This window comes from Chlorocebus sabaeus, chromosome 4 (genome assembly GCF_047675955.1).
Source record: "Chlorocebus sabaeus isolate Y175 chromosome 4, mChlSab1.0.hap1, whole genome shotgun sequence".
Taxonomy (NCBI): Eukaryota; Metazoa; Chordata; class Mammalia; order Primates; family Cercopithecidae; genus Chlorocebus; species Chlorocebus sabaeus.
Genome location: NC_132907.1, coordinates 36,314,930 through 36,336,615, shown reverse-complemented (window position 1 = coordinate 36,336,615; position 21,686 = coordinate 36,314,930). Strand labels below are relative to the sequence as shown.

Genomic DNA, 21,686 nt, shown 5'->3' with positions numbered 1-21,686 from the left:
GCTAAAAAAGACTCAAGCCTCATGAAACATACCATCTATAAATCAGTCTCCAGTCAGTTCTATCCCTCCCTCCATCTCTACAGCTGACTGTCCTTCCTTAAACATTTACACCCTCCAGCCAACCTGTCTGGGATTTCTTTTTTACTTTAAGGCTGTCCCAAAGGTTCAGTCCAACCAGGTTTCACCATATGAACCCTGCAGAGGAAAGGGGCAGCAACACGCAGTGATGCATTGGTCAGTCTGCCTCCAGCCAAGGAAAGTCTGACCCCTCCTTCTCCCACTCTTCTCTTTCTCTGCCTCACACTGCCTAATACGTCTTTCCTTTCTCTCTTAACTTTCTTTCCTTATACCTTCATTCTCCACCCTATCCACAAGTGAAACTTCCCTTGCCACTTTGCCCCCACTAAGAAAACAGACCTCCAATGCAACCTCTTAATAGGCTAATTTTAAAATCATGAACCTGCTTACACCTTCCATGAGTTTATCCTATATCTTCTCTATCTTCTGACTGCTTCCCACTAAGGTTTTATCCCTCCATCCCACCTCCAAATCCTTTGCAGCTCAGATTCTCAGATCTGCTTTAGTCACTTGGTCTCCTCATTCCACTGACCCTATTATCCTTCAGTTTACTTCTGTGCACACGTTAGAGGGCACGTGCTCCTCCTAGGAGCCAGGGCCAGGTCAGTTATGCTCCCATCCTGACATGACTTAGAGAACAAAAAAGGCAAAACGAGGTACTGCAGGATTCCTCTCTAGGAATTATATTTTGTTGAAATTGCTCTTGCTACTTTGGAATCTGGTGCTCACTAAATACATTTTAAAAATATTATTTGGATATATTTTGAAAATACAATCAGAGGCCAGGCATGGTGGTTTATGCCTGTAATCTCAGCACTTTGGGAGGCCAAGGCAGGCAAATTAGGATGTCAGAGTTCGAGACCAGCCTGGCCAACATAGTGAAACCCTGTCTCTACTAAAAATACAAAAAATTAGCCGGGCATGGTGGCGGGCGCCTGTAATCCCAGCTGCTCGGGAAGCTGAGGCAGGAGAATTGCTTGAACCTGGGAAGCAGAGGTTGCAGTGAGCCAAGATCACGCCACTGCACTCCAGTCCAGGCGACAGTACAAGGCTGTATCTCAAGAAAAAAAAAAAAAGGAGGAAAGAAGGAAAATACAACCAGAGAATAAACACTTGCTCTTCTATCTGTCCATCTTCCCCACCAATACAACATCCAGAAAATAATCATCTTTACACCTATTTAGAAGCACATAGATCTTAGTAAAGTTTAACTGAGCATTAGGTTTTCGTCTTTAAAAATGTTTTGAGGCTGGTGCACTGGCTCATGCACTTTGGGAGGCCAAGGCAGGAGGATCACTTGAGCCCAGAAGTTTGAGACCAGCCTGGGCAACATAGTGAGACCTTGTCTCTACAAAAAAAATAAAATAAAATAAAAAAAAGAAAAGCCAGTGTGGTGGCACATGCCTGTGGTTCCATCTACTCAGGAGGCTGAGGTGGGAGGATGGCTTGAGCTGGGAAGATCAAGGCTGCAGTAAGCCATGATGGGCCACTGCACTCCAGCCTGGTTGACAAGGTGAGAACTTGTCTCCAAAAAAAAAAGTTTTGACATGTAGTATACTGTTTCTGGGACTAAATTAGAGATTTAAGGTTCAAGGTATGACAAAAAATACCTGGAATCATGCCTTACATTAGAAGGTAAGGTAAATACTGGTGTTTCCCAATGAGCTGTAGTCAGATTATTCATGTGTATCAAACAGACAATATATTGAAATATTTTAAAATAAGGCAACAAGTAATTTTTCCCATGAATTCTATTTTTTTTTCTTTTGAGATGGAGTCTCACTCTGTTGCCCAGGCTGGAGTGCAGTGGCACCATCTCCATTCACTGCAACCTCTACCTCCTGGGTTCAAGTGATTCTCCTGCTCAGCTGAGATTACAGACATGCCTCACCACACCCGGTTAATTTTTGTATTTTTAGTACAGACCAGGTTTTGCCATGTTGGCCTGGCTGGTCTTAACCTCCTGGCCTCATATGATCTGCCTGCCTCGGCCTCCCAAAGTGCTGGGATTACAGGTGTGAGCCACCACACCCAGCTAAATTCTAGTTTTTTTTTTTTTTTGAGATAGAGTCTCGCTCTGTCACCTGGGCTGGAGTGCAGTGGCAAGATCTCGGCTCACTGCAACCTCTGCCTCTTAGGTTCAAGTGATTCTCCTGCTGAGCCTCTTGAGTAGCTGAGATTACAGACGTGCACCACCACACTTGGCCACTTTTTGTATTTTTAGGAGAGACGGGATTTCACCATGTTGGCCAGGCTGGTCCCTAACTCCTGACCTTGTGATCAGCTCTCCTTGGCCTCCCAAAGTGCTGGGACTACAGGCTTGAGGCACTGCGCCTGGTCGCTAAATTCTACTTTTGAAAGAACAAATTTCCCTTACCTAGGGACTGATGATTCAGTCTGTAATGATGCATGCTCTTCATCTTTTTTTGTCTTTTCTTCTATATATCCTTTAGCCATTCTACTGTATTAACACTAGATAGAAAAAAACAGTATCTTCTGGCATAAAGTAAACTAATCTTCCTGATGTACAATAAAGAAACAGGCATATTTCTAGTAGGAGATTCCTTATGATGTATCAAAACCCAACTATCACTTACCCTTATGGAGATCTTACATCTTAGAGACTGTACTGACAATATAAGATTAAGAAAACGAAGAACAGAAAATCAAAATATACACCGAGAATGTTAATAGGTTTCACTCTTATCACAGCATATTGTTGAAACTTACTTAAAATATATTTTTTAAAAAGACACAAGAGGACAAGTGTTTAGTTTTTAACAAGGGAGTGGACTAGCCAACAAATATTGATTACCTAATTTATGAACAGCTCTGTCCAAAGTGGTCAAAAAAAAAAATCAAGACTTTAGTTTTCCTAAACCTATCTTAATTTTTAGTCTTTTAACAGAATTATATCTTTGTTCAATCTTTACAGTCTTTAGCCTCTTTTGTGAAATGGGTTTCCTTGTAAATAATCAAATGATACCTATATATATTTAAAGCACTCATGAAATAATTTTATCTCTTTATTAAAAACTGTGATAACCCTTCCAAATTTGAAATTTACTGTCTTCCTAAATTCTTGCTACAAAGCCTATCATTAATATTGCAGGTCATTTTTTCCCTAAAGATTGAAAAAAAAACACTAACAAATATACCATAAAGTCTTTATGGTCAAAGAATGTACTCCTTTTATAAAAGTTGGAGTTGATGTAAAGACACAGACAACACAAGTTACCTTAATAATAAATGCACTTTTCTTTGTAATTTTGGGTAATTCAATGTGATTTATACTTCTTTTAAAAGACACACAACCACTTGTATTTTTGCATGGTTCTTTTTTTCCTAATTTCCCACTATAGTGAAATATCTGTTTTTCATTCTCTATTGGGTTTGGATTGGAACCATCAGGTAGAATTAAAAGTAAAATAACTAAAGGAAAATACTTTATAGATCTTCTCAAAATACTTTGAAGGGTATATAATCTCTTTAAGTTTAAGATGGCTTTATTCATATTTAAGTCAAAAACAAAAAGCAACCAAAACACTGCTGTTTATACAGAAAGCAGCTTCAAAATCAGCCAGTTATTTTCTGAAATAGAGATGGCAGACATTATTAGCCTGCACTTACTCCAATATGGCAGCCGCATCTTTGCCTCTTTGCTATGGACACATCCCCATCAGGCCTGTACTTTCTACTCTCCAGACCTGTTTATGACAGGCCAAGGTGTTTCCTATTATGGTGCCTATGGCTGCACAGTGCACTGCTTGTCAGTAATAAAAGCCAGAGGCTGTCCCTATAGGGATTACAGTGCAGCAGACCAGAGATGCCGATGGGAATGCAAGCATGCCCTAGGCAAACACTGCAGAATACTCTATGACAGGCAAAAGCCAACAAACACATCCTTTCTTCCCAGACTAGCAGGGAAAGTATTCAATTATGTCATTTTCACTTGGAACAAACTAATAAGAAGAATGTTATTGCTAAAATAGGTAGAGACAAGAAAGAACAGTTTATGACCATGAATATGGCCTCTATGGTTTTTGCCTGTGCACTACAAACTTTTAATTTAAATGAGATGAGACTAGCATATACTATGATCTACCATATACTATGATAAAATTTCTGAGACGTGAGTATCTAAAAGCAGAACTGTGATTAAGCGAGAAATGCTCAGGATTCCTGTCATTGAAAGAAAAAGAAAAAAAAAACCTTTTTTGAAAGGCACAAACTAGAACATTCAGACTCTCCATCTACCAATACAAGATAAAAAACAGCATTTACATTAACCAACATCATGTATCTTGTACTAATTTATGTGACTAACTACAAAATGTTATTATATTGACACTCACTGTGTAGGGTGTCAGGATGGCCAAGTGGTCTAAGGCACCAGATACTCACTGGGTTGGGCTAAAAACACCGTAGAAGACCTCATCAGAACAATAAAACAAAGACACAAAATATTGTACTAAGAGTTAAGAGAATTACAAATAAAAGTTCTGTGGAAAGTCAAAGGTATCCAATTAGGAGAACCTGAGGTGGGAAATATAGGACACCCCAGATACTGGATGGCAAGAAGATGGAATGAAAAAAAAAAAAAAAAGGCTTTATAAAGGACGTAACATTCCAGATAGGCCTTAAAAGATGGTTTCAATTTTTTAAATAAAACTTTTTGTTTTAGAACAGATCTAGATTTACGGAAAACTTGTGGAGACAATACAGATAATTCCTATATACTCTATACTGTTTCCCATTATTAACATGTGACTTTAGTATGGCACATTTGTCACAATTATTGAACCAATATTGATACATTATTATTAAACAAAGTCCACGCTTTATTCAGATTTCCTTCGTTTTCACATTTTTTAATTCAGATTTCCTTAGTTTTCACATTTTTTTTATTCAGAATTCCTTAGTTTTCACATAATTTTTCTCGTTTTTATTTTCTGTTCCAGATCCCATCCAGGATACCACATTATATTTAGCCCTTGTGTCTCCTGAGGCTCTTCTTGGCTGTAGGTATCTCAGGTTTTCCTTGTTTTTGATAACCTTGACAGTTTTGCAGAGTACTGGTCAAACACTGGTCAGGTTTTGAGGGTAGAATATCCCTCAACTGAGATCTGTCTGATATTTGCTTCATGATTAGATTGGGGTTATATGTTTTCAGTAGGGAAACCACAGACAAAAAGTGCCATTTTCATCAGATCTTATAGAGGGTACATATTATCACTTCTCACTGTCAGTGTTGACCTTGATAGCCTGGTTGAGGTAGTGATAGGTTTCTCCACTGCAGTTTCTTTTTTTCCCCCCCTTTGTACACTGTACTGTTTAGAAGGAAGTCAATATGCACAACTCACACTTAGGGTGGAGGGGGTTATGTTCTCCCTCCTTGAGAGCAGAGTATCTATAGAAGCTATTGGGAATTCTGCACAGGAGGAGATTTGTCTATTCTTCCCCCACTTATTTATGTAATAAATTATATCAATATGGGTTTATGGATATTTATTTTACCCTATGAGATACAATCCAATACTATATTATTTTCTTGCTCAAATTGTTCTAGCTTTGGCCATTGGGAGCTCTTTTAGTTTGCTCTTGAAACTCTTCAATATATTCCCATGGGGGTAGGGTTCCGTTTGTTTGAGCAGGTCCTTACTTTCTGGCACTACAAGATGCTCCAGGCTTATCTTACATATTTCCTTCCTGATAGAATCAGTTATTTTTTTTCAAACAGTCTTGGTTCCTTTTATTAGAAAATGGCATTAGAAACCAAAATGTGTGTGCTAAGTGTGCTCATTGCTACTGGGGTATGGTTGCTTCTAGACTCTCTTGGCTGATAGAGCAAGGAAATATTTGTGTGTATACTAGATGGTAAGATGTTGAGAGGCAGAATAGAGAGTTACTTTCTTAATATATTTTTCTTAATATTAAATATTAATAAGATATTGTGTGCCTGGGTTACTTTCAGTCTCATGCAGAGGAAGAATTTATGAAAAACACTGGCTAGACTATTCTTCTCCACTGTATTATGCATTTCTGCTAGAAAAAGCTCAGAGATTTTCAGATATTCTGACAAAAATCTCAGGCTTGCTTGATGAGCTATACTGTAAAATTACAGAAAGAAACAAAGGGCAAACTTGAAGGATTAAAATAAAGGAAAGAAAGCATACAAAACACCACCAGAAAAAGTGAGTAATGGGGGAGAAGAGTAAATAAAACATAATAATCCTCTTTGGTTAGTATCAACATTATTAGGCCACTTTATCAAAAGGATAGAAATCAAGATGGCAGACACCCTTCTCTAATCCTCACCCCGCAAAGTAAGAAAATAAAAATGAATGTTATTCCTTCACATATGGAACTGAATGAGTTCTACCGAGTATCTAGTATGTTCCTGAGTCAGTCTAGACAATTCCCATCTTTTAATTCACTAAATCATCACAGCAACTATTTAACAGATGAGGAAACTGAAGCACAGAAGGCAATGTGGCCCAATTTATATTTGGTAAAAGGCAGAGAATGAATCCAATTCAGGCAGGCTGTCTATAGTAGGGTGCTCTAAATCCATGGACCATTCTGCCTAAGGAATGAATATTTTATGAATTGGAATATTTCTGCTGAAGGAATTTGCCATTTTCTCCTCTAGTGGAGAAATCCAACTCAGGGCAAAGAAGGAAAAATGTTGATTGTTTAAAACAATAAATTAGTCTCTAAATTGTTTTTGCAGCTGATTTAGACGCATGTGTCCAAAAGTACGCCCAGTGTTAGTAAATGGCAGGCAAAATGCTGTAAGGTGGTGCAAGGATGAATGTTTTCTCATTTTGTCATTTATTAATTTTAGAAAAAATACAGAAAAAATATAACTTGAACATAAAACCCATGATTTCATGAATACCATTACTTAAGATGAGGCACTTAAGTATTTACATTTAACAATAAATTGCTCTTAGCATTTCTATACTTTGACAATAAATTATCCAAAAAAGAAATTAAGAAAATAATCCCATTTGCAACAGCATCAAAAAAATAATTAGGAGCAAATCTAACCAAAGAGGTGAAAGATCTATATACTGGAAACTACAAGACATTGATTTAAAAAACTGAAGAAGACAGAAATAAATGAAAAGATATCCCATGTTCATATACTGAAAGAATTAGTAATGTTAAAATGTCCATTCTATCCAAAGCCATCTACAGATTCAATGCAATTCCTCTACAGATTCAATGCAATTCCTATCAAAATTCCAGTGTCATTTTTTTCACAGAAACAGAGAAAAAAATCTTAAAATTTATATGAACCAAAAAAGAACTAATAGCCAAAGCAATCTTGAGCAAAAAGAACAAAGCTGCAGGCATCGCATTCCCTCATTTCAAAATATATTATAAAGCTACTGTAATCAAAACAGCATGGTACTGACATAAAAACAAACATCAACCAATGGAATGGGATAGAAAGCTCAGAAGTAAATCCAAGTATTTAGAGTCAATTGATTTTTGACAAAGGGTCCAAGAACACACAATGGAGAGAGGGCAGTCTCTTCAAATAGTGATGGGAAAACTGGATGTCCACCTGCAGAAGAAAGAAACTGTACTCTTATCTCATACTACATATACAAATCAACTCAAAATAGATATGAAGGCTTAAACATAAGACCTGAAACTGTAAAGCTACTAGAAGAAAATGTAAGGGAATCTCCACAACAATGGTCTGGGCAATGATTTCTTGGATAGGACTCCAAAAACACAGGCAACAAAAACAAAAATAGACAAATAGAACTGCATCAAACTATAAAGTATCTGCACAAGCAAACAAATAACAGGGTGAAAAGACAACCCATGGATCAGGAGACAATATCTGCAAACCATACCTCTGATAAGAGGCTAATATTTAAAATATATAAAAAATTCAAACAACCAAACAGTAAGAAAACAAATGGATTAAAAATAGGCAAAGGATCTGAACAGACACACTTTCCTCAAAAAAGAGATACGAATGGCCAACAGAGATACCAAAAAAAAAAAAAAAAAAAACAAAAAAAAAAAACAAAAAACAAAAAAAAAAAACCAAAAAAAAGCTCCTCAGTCCCACACAGTGGCTCATGCCTATAATCCCAGTGCTTTGGGAACCTAAGGCAGGAGATCACTTGGGGCCAGGAATTTTAGACAAACCTGGGCAGAATAGTAAGACCCTCTCTATATGAAAAAATAAAAAAAACCAGGCATGGTGGCACACACCTGTAGTCCTAGCTACTTGGGAGGCTGAGGCAGGATCATTGAGCCCAAGAGTTTGAGGTCACAGTGAGACATGATCATGCCACTGCACTCCAGCCTGAACAAAAGAGCAAGACCCTGTCTCAAAAACAACAAACAAAAACTCAACAATATATCTAATTCTCAGGGAAATGCAAATTAAAACCACAATGAGCTATACCTCATGCCTGTTAGAATGGCTATTTTCCTTCTTTTTCTCTTCAACTTTTAAGTTCAGGGGTACACGTGCAGGATGTGTAGGTTTGTTATATAGCTAAACATGTGCCATGTTTGCTTCACATATCATCCCATCACCTAGGTACTAAGCCCAGCATCCATTAGCCATTCTTCCTGATGCTCTCCCTGCCCCCATCCCACCCCGCAACAGACCCCAGTATGTGTTGCTCTCCACCATGTAGAATGGCTATTTTCAAAAGATGAATGATAACAAGTGTTGGCAAAGATATGGAGAAAAGGGAGCCCTTCTACACTATTGGTGGGAACGTAAATTAGAACCACCATATTGAAAATCATATGAAGGTTCCCTAAAAACCTAAAAATAGAACTACCATACAATCCAACAATCCTGCTTCTAGGTATATACCCAAAGGAATTGAAATTGATACATCAAAAAGATATTTGCACTCCCATATTCATTTCAGCTTTATTTACAACAGCCAAGATACGGAAGCAATCTAAGTGTTCATCAGTGAAAAGAAGGATAAAGAATAAAAAAGGTGATATATATATATATATGAAGATTATACAGCCTTATAAAAGCAAGAATTCTGTCATTCACAACATCATGAAATGGAACTGGAGGACATTATGCTAAGTGAAATACGTCAGGTACGGAAAGACAAATACTGTCTTTAATAAATGATCTCACTTTGTGGGGAATCTAAAAAAGTCAGTCTCAGAAATAGAGGGTAGAAAGGTGGTTACCAGAGGCTGTACAGGAGGAGGGAGAGAAAAATGGAAGATGTTGATCAAACAGTACAAAATTTCAGTTAGATTGGAGGAATAAGTTTTAGTGATCTATTACACTGCATGCAGACCCCAGTTAATAATAACGCATTATGTGTTTTACAATTGCTAAAATATATTTTTGACATTCTCACCACAAAAAGATAAATTGGTGAGGTAATATAGATATGTTAATTAGCTTTACTGAATCTATGATGTACACATTTTAAAAATCACATTGTACCCCAGAAATATATACAATTAATATTTGTCAATTAAGAATAATTGACAAATTTTTAAAGATTAATAAAAAAGAAATAAGTTAAAACATTCAACATATAATAGCCGATATGAATGTACAAGAAATGACAAAATCCCAGCATTGTGGGAGGCCGAGGAGGGAGGATCATGAGGTCAAGAGATCGAGAACATCCTGGCTAACACGGTGAAACCCCGTCTCTACCAAAAATACAAAAATTAGGTGGGCATGGTGGTGGGCGCCTGTAGTCCAGCTACTCGGGAGGCTGAGGCAGGAGAATTGCTTGAACCCAGGAGGTGGAGGTTGCAGTGAGCCGAGATGATGCCACTGCACTCCAGCCTGGGTGACAGAATGAGACTCTCTCTCAAAAATGACAAAGTTTGAGCAACATTAACTTAGACTGTAAATTCTTAAAGAATAGAAAAGTTGTGTTTTTCTTCTAAGAAATATGTTTTTACATTGCAAGAAATATGTGACACAGAGTTTTTCTTAATCTCTCTTTTTAAATATATTCTAGACAGGCAAGCACATGTAATTTATTGAGCACCTAGTGTGTGCTAATGCACCAAACTGAGCTTTACATACATTATAGCTAATACTCTCAATAACTTTTCCATTTTATTTTCCCCTTTCATTATCCCCACTTATAAACGAAAAAACGGCTCCAGAGTGGAAAGGCCTATTGCCCAAAATATTAGATAGGAAACAACAGAGCTGGAATTCGAAACCACGTTTGCCTAATGAAAAACATTTATGTTCTTTCCACTGTACAAAGCTGCTGTAAGTATCACTGGTGCATACTCCAGGCCAGGGAGTAAATGTCATTCATCCTTATCACATACGAAGTATAACAGAACAAAAACAAGAAGCTCTGAATACTAAATAATAATAATAAATACTTTATAAAAGATAAACTATTCTCTAAGAGTAAAAAATAATAAGCCTATTATCATTATAGCTGGTAACTGAACTTAACTAATTTTCTAATAGACACAGCAGAACTGTTTGTTGTTTAAGCAAATATCAAGACATACCCCCAATCCCTGTTACAGGGAATAAAAAAGTCTTCTTCAAATGCCTTTCAAAACTAATGTGAATATTAAAAGAAAGTGCTACTGATCTCTCTACATTCTAGAAAGATCTCAGATGAACAGTGTCAATTAAACTATTACAATAAATAGCCATGTAAAAACTGCTCCCCTGCTAGAGCTACACTATCACAAAATTAACCCCAGCAATCTACAGTTCCAGAAAAAGAGTTGGTCCCTCCTGCTGAAAAAGAGAAAACTAAGCTCTACATATGTTGTGAATCAACGGAAAATAATGACGTTAGCAGCACTTCACATTCATCATGTATTTATATCTTAAGTGATAGCTACAATCTATATAACTGTCACAGAAATCTTCTTAAATTGAACAAAAGCATTATCTATCATCCTTGCTATCTCAAAAAATACCAGTTTGTTTCATCTATCCATAACATTAGAAAAAATACTTCTTTTATCATGGCCAACCCTTATGTTTTGGAATTTTTTTCAAAAACGTAGACAGTTCATAATGCTCTCAGACAGAAGTTACCACTACCCCATAAATTAAGTCAAAATATAACTGAAAAGAAGAAAATTCTCTAGTAATGATTAATTTGTTGAAAAATTAAAAATTAGGAATTTTGGATAATTACATGTTAGGAATAATTAAATTTTTACTAAATACTGGCACAGGAATTGAATGGATGACAATAGAGACAAATTAAGATTTGTTTTAATCCTTAGTTTTATGCTAAGGTAAAGTCAAGGGCTCTACTTTCCAGTGAAAGAAAAATTTCCTTTAAAATTGTTTCCCTCTTCTATTATTACTGAAAAGCAAAGAAAGTATTTTTTCTAACAGTGATTATAGGATTCTCAATCTTTCATATTAACTTTTAGGTACTACATGTAAGCTACATAAATCTTTCTCCAATCTACCTCTATTAAGTAGATTAAAAAGCAGATATTGAACTAAAAACATCTAACTGTTGATTTTCTATAATTATAGAATATATTTTCTTCTGATATTTAAAGTTTGTATTTAGGCATATTAACTCGACAATTTTTTAATCTAAAGTTTAATATGTTAATGTAGAAAACAGCTGAGGCTATTTTCTCTCTATAAAACTAACATGCCTTTTCCAATTAACTTAGTTTCCTTCTTAGCAAAAGTTTAACATTTATCTCTATTCTGAGTTACGTTGTGGTTGCATAATGTGGAAATATCTTAAGATTTAGCCACTTCTATGAAGATCCTATATTTATTACAACACCCCTCTTGCCCAGAAGAAAATACATCAACAAAAAGTGCTACTATATGTTCTGCACTGACTATTACAAAGCAGTAGGGGGAGCAGCCAGAGAAAGCACTGAGACAAAGCACCCCAGCGAAGCAACTTAATTTACAGGCAACAGAAACATGCTAGAGAGGTTTGTCAAAAGTCAAATACACAAAATAAATTCCATAAAGAAGTCATGACTACATTTGTAAAGCTGGCCTAAGTACATTCGAAATGAAGTATAGAAAAATCTGAAGTCTCTTAGGGGCTGGATTCTAACTTCAAGACAGACTTTCAGCTTGAAACACAGTCATTTCCAGCCACGCCAAACCTCAACCTGCCCCCAAAATTAGAGAGCAGAAACAAAATACCATTTTTATAGTGATACATCTTGGGAAGAACTCAAAACGATTTCGTTTTCTCCTTTGAACCTCACTGAACTTACAGGGAAGGCCTGGTGAAAGGTGCATTATTAGGTCACAAGAGGATAACGTTACAGGGTTCCATAGCATAATCCTTGAAAGCCCTGAGGCCCAGACCGCTCACTGTCCTTCTCTCCTCTCCACTGATTCCCATCCTCGATATACTTTCTATGAGAGAAAGGTAACCAAAAACATGGTGAAACTATTCTACTTAAAAGGTGTTTTACTACAAAGGCACATTGACCACTAACCCTTATTACATTTTACATGTTCTAAAAATTAGTAAGGTCTGCATTTTCAGTTTTAGAGTAAAATGGGAAAAGTACTTAGTTAGCTCTTCTGTCTGGCATTCTGTAACTGGAATTTAAGAAAAACCTAAACTTCTAATTAGAACTTCAGAATGTTCATGTCTGTATTATACCACAAAAACTATAAATATAATTTAAGCATTTTTATGATACAGAAATGTGTGCTATAGACAGTTATCTAAGAATTATAAAATTCCATAAAACTTGAAATGTCTAGTATAAGTTACAACCGAATGGTAAAAAGACATTTTAGCCATGTAAGCAACCAATGAAGTTTGACCTAAAACCCAAATAATAGCAATAACAACAGATACAGTGCCTACTATTGTCAGATACTATATTAGCTAGCTCTTTCTTATATATTCTTTTGAACTCTTACACTGACCTTTCAAGCTAGTTATTATGATGCCCATTTTATGCTAAGGAAACTGAAGCTAAAAAAATTGAAGTCATTTCTCTAATGTAACTCCATTAGCAAGAAACAAAACCGTAATTCAACTTCCAGGTTTGCCTGCCTCCAAAGCTTTGAGACCTCACTAAAATTACGCTCAGTTGTAGCAATGAGGTTCCAAAGGAAATCTGTACAAATCTCAGGCAGATTAATGTGCTTATAAGGGTAAATGCTGTAGATTTAATCACTCAAATTAAATGCCATCTGGAATCTCTTACCCCACTTGGTACAAGCATCCTACATGTGTTATAGCCAACCCTAGCCTTGGCCAAGAATTCAATAATTTTCCTGCTTCAATGCCATCAACAAGCAAGCAACATTATAATACCAATACAGGAAGTACAGCTAGTTGCTCCTAGAGCATCATTTAAAATCTGCTAATTGGTTAAGATGCCTTTTATTAAGAAGTCTAAGAAACAGAAATAATGTGTTAATCCAGTTTGTTTAATGGGTTTGAGGAATCAGTTTCTTCCTTCCTAACACCTAAATCCATCTCCATAATAAGTATTTTCTATCACCATTTAAAAATCCTGATCTCTTACTAGTGTTTTTATTGTGCTTTTCGCTCTATTACAGTAAATTTTTTAAAACCTCAAGAGAGAACAGAGAATACTGTCATAATTTTTCAAAGGCTAAAAGAGAATAAACTGAAAATACCAGTTGGTTTGAACACGTATATGTAAAAAGAATGGATGGTAATAAAACTAACAACCGAAAAGCAATGTTTCAGATTCATTCATTCATACTCAAGAAAATATCCAATAACTTGAGTGGAGATGATGCAAGTGGTACATATTTCCAGTTCAGACTGAAGGTGTGGCAACACTCACAGGGGCCTTCAGATCAGCTGCTCCAACTCAGTTTACAGCTTTTGTGGATGTGGCTTATTCATGCCCTTGTTATCAAGAAGAAGAGTAACTTTACAACCCTTAGCAAGAGCTTTTTTTTTCTTTCTATGCCAACCCTTTTTTGTCTATAAAAGTCATGTAAGCTTAGCACTTATTTAGAAATAAATAAGTGAAAGAACACATGAATGGCTTGGACATTAAAAGTTTAAGCTACAGCTTAAGCTGAGCTAAGTTTAATGTTAAAAATTAGTGTGACGGCAATGATTTTTCAGTTCAGCTCTGTCGTGGGCTAGGAAAAAATATCGTAATTTTTCAGCCACAAGACATAAACATTGCTAGAATGACTACATTTTGAAAAAATTATCTTCTCGCTTTACCTAGATTTCATTTTAACCAAACAGACCAACCTCTCCTATCAAACCTGTAAATTAACTCAAAGTCTAATTTGGGGCCTTCATAGTAAAGATTACTTTTTCTAAATCTCTGTCTTATCTGGTGCTTTTAAAAGAAGGGATCATTTTAGGCAATCATTATGACCTAAAAAAATTTTAAATCTTAATGTACAGATTAATTCCTTGACAGCTGAAGTCATTTACAATACATTATTAAATTTCACATTCAGTATTAAATCCAAACATAGGTCTCAACACGAAGAATATGGATTTTAGGGAAAGCAACTAGCTGCTCAAATTCATTTAGCTGAAAAACTACTGTCAAAGCATCTTGAAAACATACACTAATGCTTGTACATTGCTAAGTGGCTTTTGATTCTGCTCTTCCTTTTCTTACACAGAATCAACCACACAATGGAATTAAGAACTCTGGCCCATGGCAAAGTGCTCCCATTTAGCAGTCAGGACACTGGACATATTCAGCATATGTCTACTGCTATTAAGAATCAAATTAAGAAAAAAAAAAAAAACCCTGTATTTTATAAAACTAAGAATTTGTTACCCAAATGAGAACAAAGGTACCTAATGCCACAGCAGGGGGTAAGAGTCCCAGTAAGAGAGCAATAATTGGTCATTCTGATGAGGAGCTGTGCCAAATTTAGAAATGAGGCACAAATGACAAAAAACAGAATTGATCGTCAGTGTGGACATGGGTAGGTCAGTGTGCATATGGGTAGGTTAGTATCTGCTGGCCATGTCTACAGAGCCCCTTTTATTTATTTGAAGCCAACTTTTCACTTGACAATGCTACCTACAAAAGCACTGTTAATAGATAAGACAATCAAGTGGCTGTTATGCTGTGGCATTTTTGTAAAAACTGCATGAGAACAGGTGGGATAAAAACCATAGTAAGGTAGAAAAAAAAAGTATCACTCATTGAAAGATACGTGCACACAGATGAACTGTAAGTTAATATAACCTTCTTGACCTTGTTAATAGGTAGCCAAAAATACTTAAATATCTTGCAGAAGCAACTATTTGTCACACATTACCAGTCCTTACTGGCTGAATCCTTCAGCCATCTGCACATGACATGCACAGGCAAATAGCCATTAAAAACATATATAATTCCAATTATCTCCTTGCATAACTAAAGACAAAAAGAACAGGAAATCCAAAAAATACAGCAAAACTGAAAAACATTATACCTTGCCTTCCGTGCTATTTTAAGGCTGTCCCAGGCTGAAGGTTACTTCTCAGCCCTCAAAACTCCATTAACTGCCAAGACCAGCACCTTAGCACATATGGCACAGATGCCTAGTTGAAGCCTCCTTGTACTAAATGACCTCGAAAAACTGGGCTTTCTCTCCAAGATTAAAGGAAACAAAAGTAATGATCATAAGGAACCTTCTAACTCTGTTAATGTTTCCTGCGGATGTGTATGGCCAACTGAATATATAAAGGCTCAGTTCTTGCGGGGTACCCTGACAACCAGATGAATTAGGGTGAAGGTTCCAAGTTCGATGAACTCTTCTGAGTTTGAGTGCCCTAGGTGGTGACATTCAAGTGACTTCACAGACATCCACCAATTCTTATTTTAACCGGGAATCCCAAGAACACCTTTAAACATGCAATGCCAATGGACCCTACTGGGTTTCTGCTACAAGGGCACAATGTCACTTAGGAACCCTGTGTCTTGGGAGGTACTTAAACTACGTCAAATTGCTTTTGGAAAATGTTTATCTGGCGTGACTAGGAGAGGCAAGGCATGGAAACAAGAACCTCCCTCTAAGGAGCAGAATAGCCAACATGCAGTAAGCCTAAAAAACCTCTGACTGTATTTCCCGGGGCTATGGGTACTAGCGGGCTCGCCGGCAGGGGAATCAGCAGCCTGGGGGCATCGGTGACAGCAGAACCGGGGCTTACCTTGTTGGAGGCCATCTCACTGACGGAGTGCCTGGTCTGTAGGGTCTCTAACTGGTCCAGACACCAGTCCAGCTCCTCCAGGGTCTCGCTGGCCAGTTTCTGGTAGGCCTCCTCTGCGAAGAGACAGGGAAAGGGGGACTCAGTTCTCAAGCGCTTCACGGGTCCGCTAGTGAGTTCAAAGGGGGCCATCCTGCCATACCCCGCCATGCTCGGATGCCCGGTGCCGGCACATGAGGGCTGCTCCTTCATATTGCCCAGCCCGGCAGTGCAACGGGGGCGGAGGCTCTGCTCGCGGGGCGGCTGGCCTCGGGGAGGCACGGTCTCTCCAGCTTGGCGTGACGGGTCGGCCTCCAAGGAGGGCGTGCAAAGAGCGGCGAGCCAACTTTCACACGGCGACGCGGGCGTAAAAACCACTATGCGACTTTTCAACTGTGCGGCGGGCCCAAGTCCCAGTCCAGGAGCCCGACTCTAGCGGATGGCGAGGGGATGGCGCGCGCGCTTTGGTGTCCGCCCCGCAGAGGAGCGTCTGGTCCACAGCCCGATCTCCTAGGTCCCCGGCCCGGAGCCGCGGCCCCACGCCCGCCCCGCCTGCCGAGCCTTCTGCACGGCACTTGAAGCGAATGAATCAGCCGCGGCCGGGTGCGCGGCCACCACGTTTCCTGTTTTCTTTCTCAACTCCTCGGGCGGCAGGCGCAGCGCGGCTCCAACGCCGCAGCTTTCCGGGAACACTCCCCCTCACGCCCCTCTCGGCCCTCAGCGCTGCCTGGCTCCTCCTCAACCCCCTTACGAAAAGATTCCGAATTGCAAAAGCCTGTCCATGCCAACCGCCGTGTCCTTCCCCTCGGGCTCTGCCCCGGGGGCCCCGCCACCTCGCAGTGCCATCCCCCCGGAGCAGCCGGGCGCCACTCGCTTTGAAGTGCAGCCGAGGAGGCGCGGCGCGAGCGTGTGTGTCTGTGGGGCTGCTGTGGGACTGTCTGTGCTAGGAGAGCGGCGGAAAACCCGGCGTGGAGCGCCTGCAGCCCGCCGCCCGGGGTCGCGCCCGCTGCGGGGCTTAGGAGGGACCTGCGCGCAGGCGCGCACGGCCGCGCACCTGCCCCGCGGGAACCCCGTGCAGCCCACTGAGCCACTGCCCTCCAGGTTGCCCGGACCGCTGGAGCCTCTGCGTCTCCAGGACCAGCTGCTTCCTGCGAAGTTTCACTAACAAGGTTATTTAGGACCCTCAATGTTTCTGAAGGTTTAAGGTTTAGGGTTTCTGGGGGTTCGTTTCTAAAGGTTTAGGATTCACCTACTTGAAGGAGGCAGGGTTGTGGGAATACCCGCGTTTCTATTAAGACCACATCCTTTTTCTACCCAGCCCAGTCTAAGTACCAGACTTCTAAATGTTGGGGCAGACAGAAACAAGCAAACAAAATATACAATGTTGCGGGATCGGAACGCTTTATAATTCACAGATTTGACAATAGGCTGCATTTTCATATGCAGAATTGCCTAAGAGTTATCTTAAAGGAACAGCAATGTGAAAGAACCACATGGTAAGGAGAATTTTCGCATGTCCTGCATACTACTCCTTTCCCCTGTGAATTGCACAAGACCTACATGATCTTGGGCTAAGGAAGAAAATCTGGCATGGTGTTTCTACCTACCATGCGCAGATTACACTACAATTTTGAGAAAACGGAAAGACCATATTCAAAGGCATAGGGAAGTCTATTCTGTTTACAAAGGCTGACCTAGGGGACCAGGGGCACTCTCCCTAAGCAGACCAGTTGTGGGAGAACTTCTCTACATCAGCATGCAATAAGCAAACCATTCACAGTGGGGAGAAGTCAAACTCCCAAGAGTCCATTTTATCAAACTTTGTCATGGTCGAGTGGAAAGAAGATGCTGAGAAACTTACACGAAGTGGTGGGATCCTCTGTCTTTGTCTTTAAAAATCTACAGGTATTGGTGGAGAAGAAATTCTGCCCTTGAAATTTAGACTCCATAAATTATCAGTGGCACAACAAAGAAATTCATCGACTGAATTTAGTCTCCTCGGATTTTTCAGATAGCTTTTTATATGAAATTTGTAAAAGTTAGAGCGACTTTTAAAGTATTTGTTACATGTGCCACGTGGCTTGTTGTTATCAAGAATTCTTGAACTATTTACTGTTCACTTTGAGTACTCTACGTTAAAATTTGCCTCTTTTTTGTTCTACTTCCTCCATCCCGCAGTCTAAAGTAAAGTAAATATATGCTTTAGATGGACAAACAATTGCCTAAACCTTGCCAGGTGAATTAAAATTTCAGATTGAAGCTTTTTTCTTCCCCATTAACAATAGGAACAAGTTAAAGATATTAATAATTTTAAATGGTAAATATAAAATACTTGTTCTGTATAGCTTCCCCAAATCTAAGAATGTAAAAAATATTACATGCTTGTTATAAAAATTGAAGCATTACACACAAATATAGAAAGCCCATCGTAACCCCACACTCTAAAGATCACAAACAATACTTTCGCCTGTGGCTCTAACACAATCATTTTCATTTTACTGAATAATTTCCATATGCAAGTATAGCATCACCTAATTGCCATGGTAGTACATCTATTATATGGTTTGGTTTTGACATTTTCCTCTCTCTCTCATTCCCATAAGATAGGAATTTAGGAAATTTTAAGAGGACATTGACTTTGTTTATGATCATTTGAGCTGTCCATAGTTAGCCTATCCAGTGGATTAAAGATACGTAGCCATTGTGTTCAGGGATTTGTTCAGTACCACCTTTTCAATCATCGGTTACAATGAAGCTGGGAGTCCCCTCCGAGGTTTGGCTTTCTGTGGTTCTTCTCCCCTGCCCTCCATCTTTCTCAAAGCCTGAGCCTCAAGTGATTTCCCAGTAGCTAAGTAAACTGCCCCCCTGCCCCCATCTTCACCAAGTTCCCAAAGCTCTTCAGAAATCAAAAGTACAAACTCAGGCCTCAAATCTAACAGGATGTGGCTCCACACATTATATTTCAGTTGTTATTTTTTAATGTGGAAAAGTAATTTGGGAATGTTTTGGCTAATGCTTCAAGACATCATGTACTTTAGACACAGGATTTGCTCTTAAGAAGGTAGTATAGTGACAGGAGGAACAATTTATTTCACAATATCCATTTTATGTCCAAGCCATGCACCAGTCATTTTTGACAGACAGGATTTGAGTATGATCATAAAGTGGTGTAAGCATGTATTTTAAGTTCTAACATCTTCTGTATAAATATGAAAAATGAAAAATCACTAGACCACATCTACATACTAGTGAGAAAATAATTACTAACAACAGAGTAAAGAACAGTTTGCTCTGTGAAACTGTTGCTGAAATAAAGGACTATTCTTGATATTAGCATAGAGCTGAGAATATTGCTTTTTTCCAAATTCCTAGGCGAACAGGCAATATAGCTAGCCACGATTTTTCAGGATCATTTGTAAAGCTTCACTTTTAGGAATTTCAACCCCAAGTGTTCTAAGACATCAAGTAACTGACCTTTTCATCCCTCCAAACAAACCTCAAAATGGAGTTGCCAACTATCCTACAGGAAATTGAGTCACCACACCAAGCAACACACCTAAATGTCGACAGCCAGCAGGACAAAAACAGTGAGCCAGTTTAATTTTGGCTTTTACCAAGAACACATACTGCATTCATTAATAAAATACATCCCCCTAACCCCCGCCAGGGTAGTATACACTGTGGCTCTCCTTAAAAATACATGAAAACTCTTTAACTGCCCCAAATCTTGCTAAGTCAAGGAACTAAACAGAGAAAAACACCCAAGCAAAAACTATTGGCTAAACTCCCTAAAGGCTGGGAGAGGGCTATGGAACAGTAACTGAGAAATAACTCGAGCCTTGAAGTCCCCTCCTACAACAGCATCAGTTTTCTTCAAGGCACCTTTGAACTATGTAACACTCGCGTTCTGCTCAGGCTCTTCTGTGAACAAACAGTCCTCAATTCTTGCGGGCCAGCACTTGGCTTCTGTCATAGTGATATGCTTAGAGGTTCCCCTGACACATGGCCTGAAACTGTGCCAGGGACTCCAGGAGAAGATGCTGAAGCAGCAGCTTCCTTTTGAAAAAGGAAAAAAGTAATCACCTCAGAGCCACAGCAGGTAGCTAGAGGTTGAGGTTGTTTTTTTGTGAAATGTTCAGTCCATTACTCTTACCCACAACTCACAGTGATGTTGACCATTGAGGTAAAAGGATCCACTGTGCGGGATGTATAACTATGTGGGCATTAGTTTCTTTGCCAACACTTGAAGGTCTGCTAAAGGACTGTATCGGCTTGTCATAATTCCTAGATAGACCTATTGGTATACATGAAGAGAACAAGTCCAAAATATACCACTTACTTTGGACACCATTTGCCCGCCCTTAATTTTAAAAAATAATACAAATTATAACAACTGATCCAGATTTTTTAAAAATAAAAGAACTATAACAAAAAGCTCCTAAGAGCAAATACTTAAATCTCCCTAACCAGTTCCAGCTTCTCTTAATTCTTACAAAATTTCCTCTTTATTCTAAGGAAGGAATTGATACTGTCTACAGTAGATAGAACTGGAGAAAATGATTTCTATTTCACTATGTATTGCTATGAGCTAGTCATTCCTTTGGTTTGCTACAGTAAAAGATTTGTGTAGGTTAGGTCTAACTTTTGCTGCTTAATTTTTTTTTCCTGTATACATTTTCTCTGATGGGAAATACATGAAGGCTCTGGATTCTCTTTCAATATGTACAGGTAATAGGCTTAAGCAGAGCTTGCTAGTGGCAAGCCACTCTCATCTCCAAGTGTATTTCTGGCATCAAATTATTGTTTTGAAGTATTTTAAAATCATATAAAATATATAAAACTTTACTTAGTACTTCATAAAGCTTCCAAAGGAAAGACGTGTGTAATTTTGTGAGGGTTTTCTTTTTCTTTTATCTTCCACTATCTACAATTGTTTTTCTAAGTGTTGCCTATGGCTGTAGAATTTTTATATGAAATAAACATGAGATTGGCTTTCATTGACTTTTTAGTCCCACCGGTAACTCAACATTTATTTAGCACTGACTATGTGCCATGTACTTTATTAGAGGCTGCAGAAACAAGATGATGGAAAGAGTGTGTCCCTTACCCAGAGCCCAGCAGAGGAGGTAATTTCAGCATACTACTGTAGAATGCACTCTCACAGAAGGAAGCATGTGGGCTATGGGACAGTAAAAGAGGATGATTTAAATCAGACAGGGACAGAGGTGGAGTGGGAAAAGGCTGAGTCCTCAAGAATGAAATAAAAGAGAGTGGGAAGGATTTTTAAGAGAAAAGATGAGCAAGCACGCAGACCTATGATGAACAAGATGTGCGTGTGTCAGCTGGGTGCAGTGGCTCAGACCTGTAATCCCAGCACTTTGGGAGGCCAAGGTGGGTGGATCACCTGAGGTCGGGAGTTCGAGACCAGCCTGACCCACA

The 21,686-nt window shown here is 38.7% G+C and overlaps 1 protein-coding gene across 9 annotated transcripts in view; it reads right to left on the bottom strand.

Moving 5' to 3' along the window:
- Nucleotides 1–21,686, bottom strand: part of PDE4D (phosphodiesterase 4D) — an 814,938-nt gene that overhangs the window by 46,708 nt on the left and 746,544 nt on the right. For 8 of the 9 annotated variants that reach the window (XM_073014747.1, XM_073014754.1, XM_073014750.1 and 5 more), the window contains one exon: nucleotides 16,212–16,324. In XM_073014747.1, coding sequence (XP_072870848.1) covers nucleotides 16,212–16,324 — 113 coding nt within the window. Of the gene's footprint in view, nucleotides 1–16,211; nucleotides 16,325–16,410; nucleotides 17,229–21,686 lie in introns of those variants that run through there. The other variant, XM_007973386.3, reaches the window with a different exon arrangement.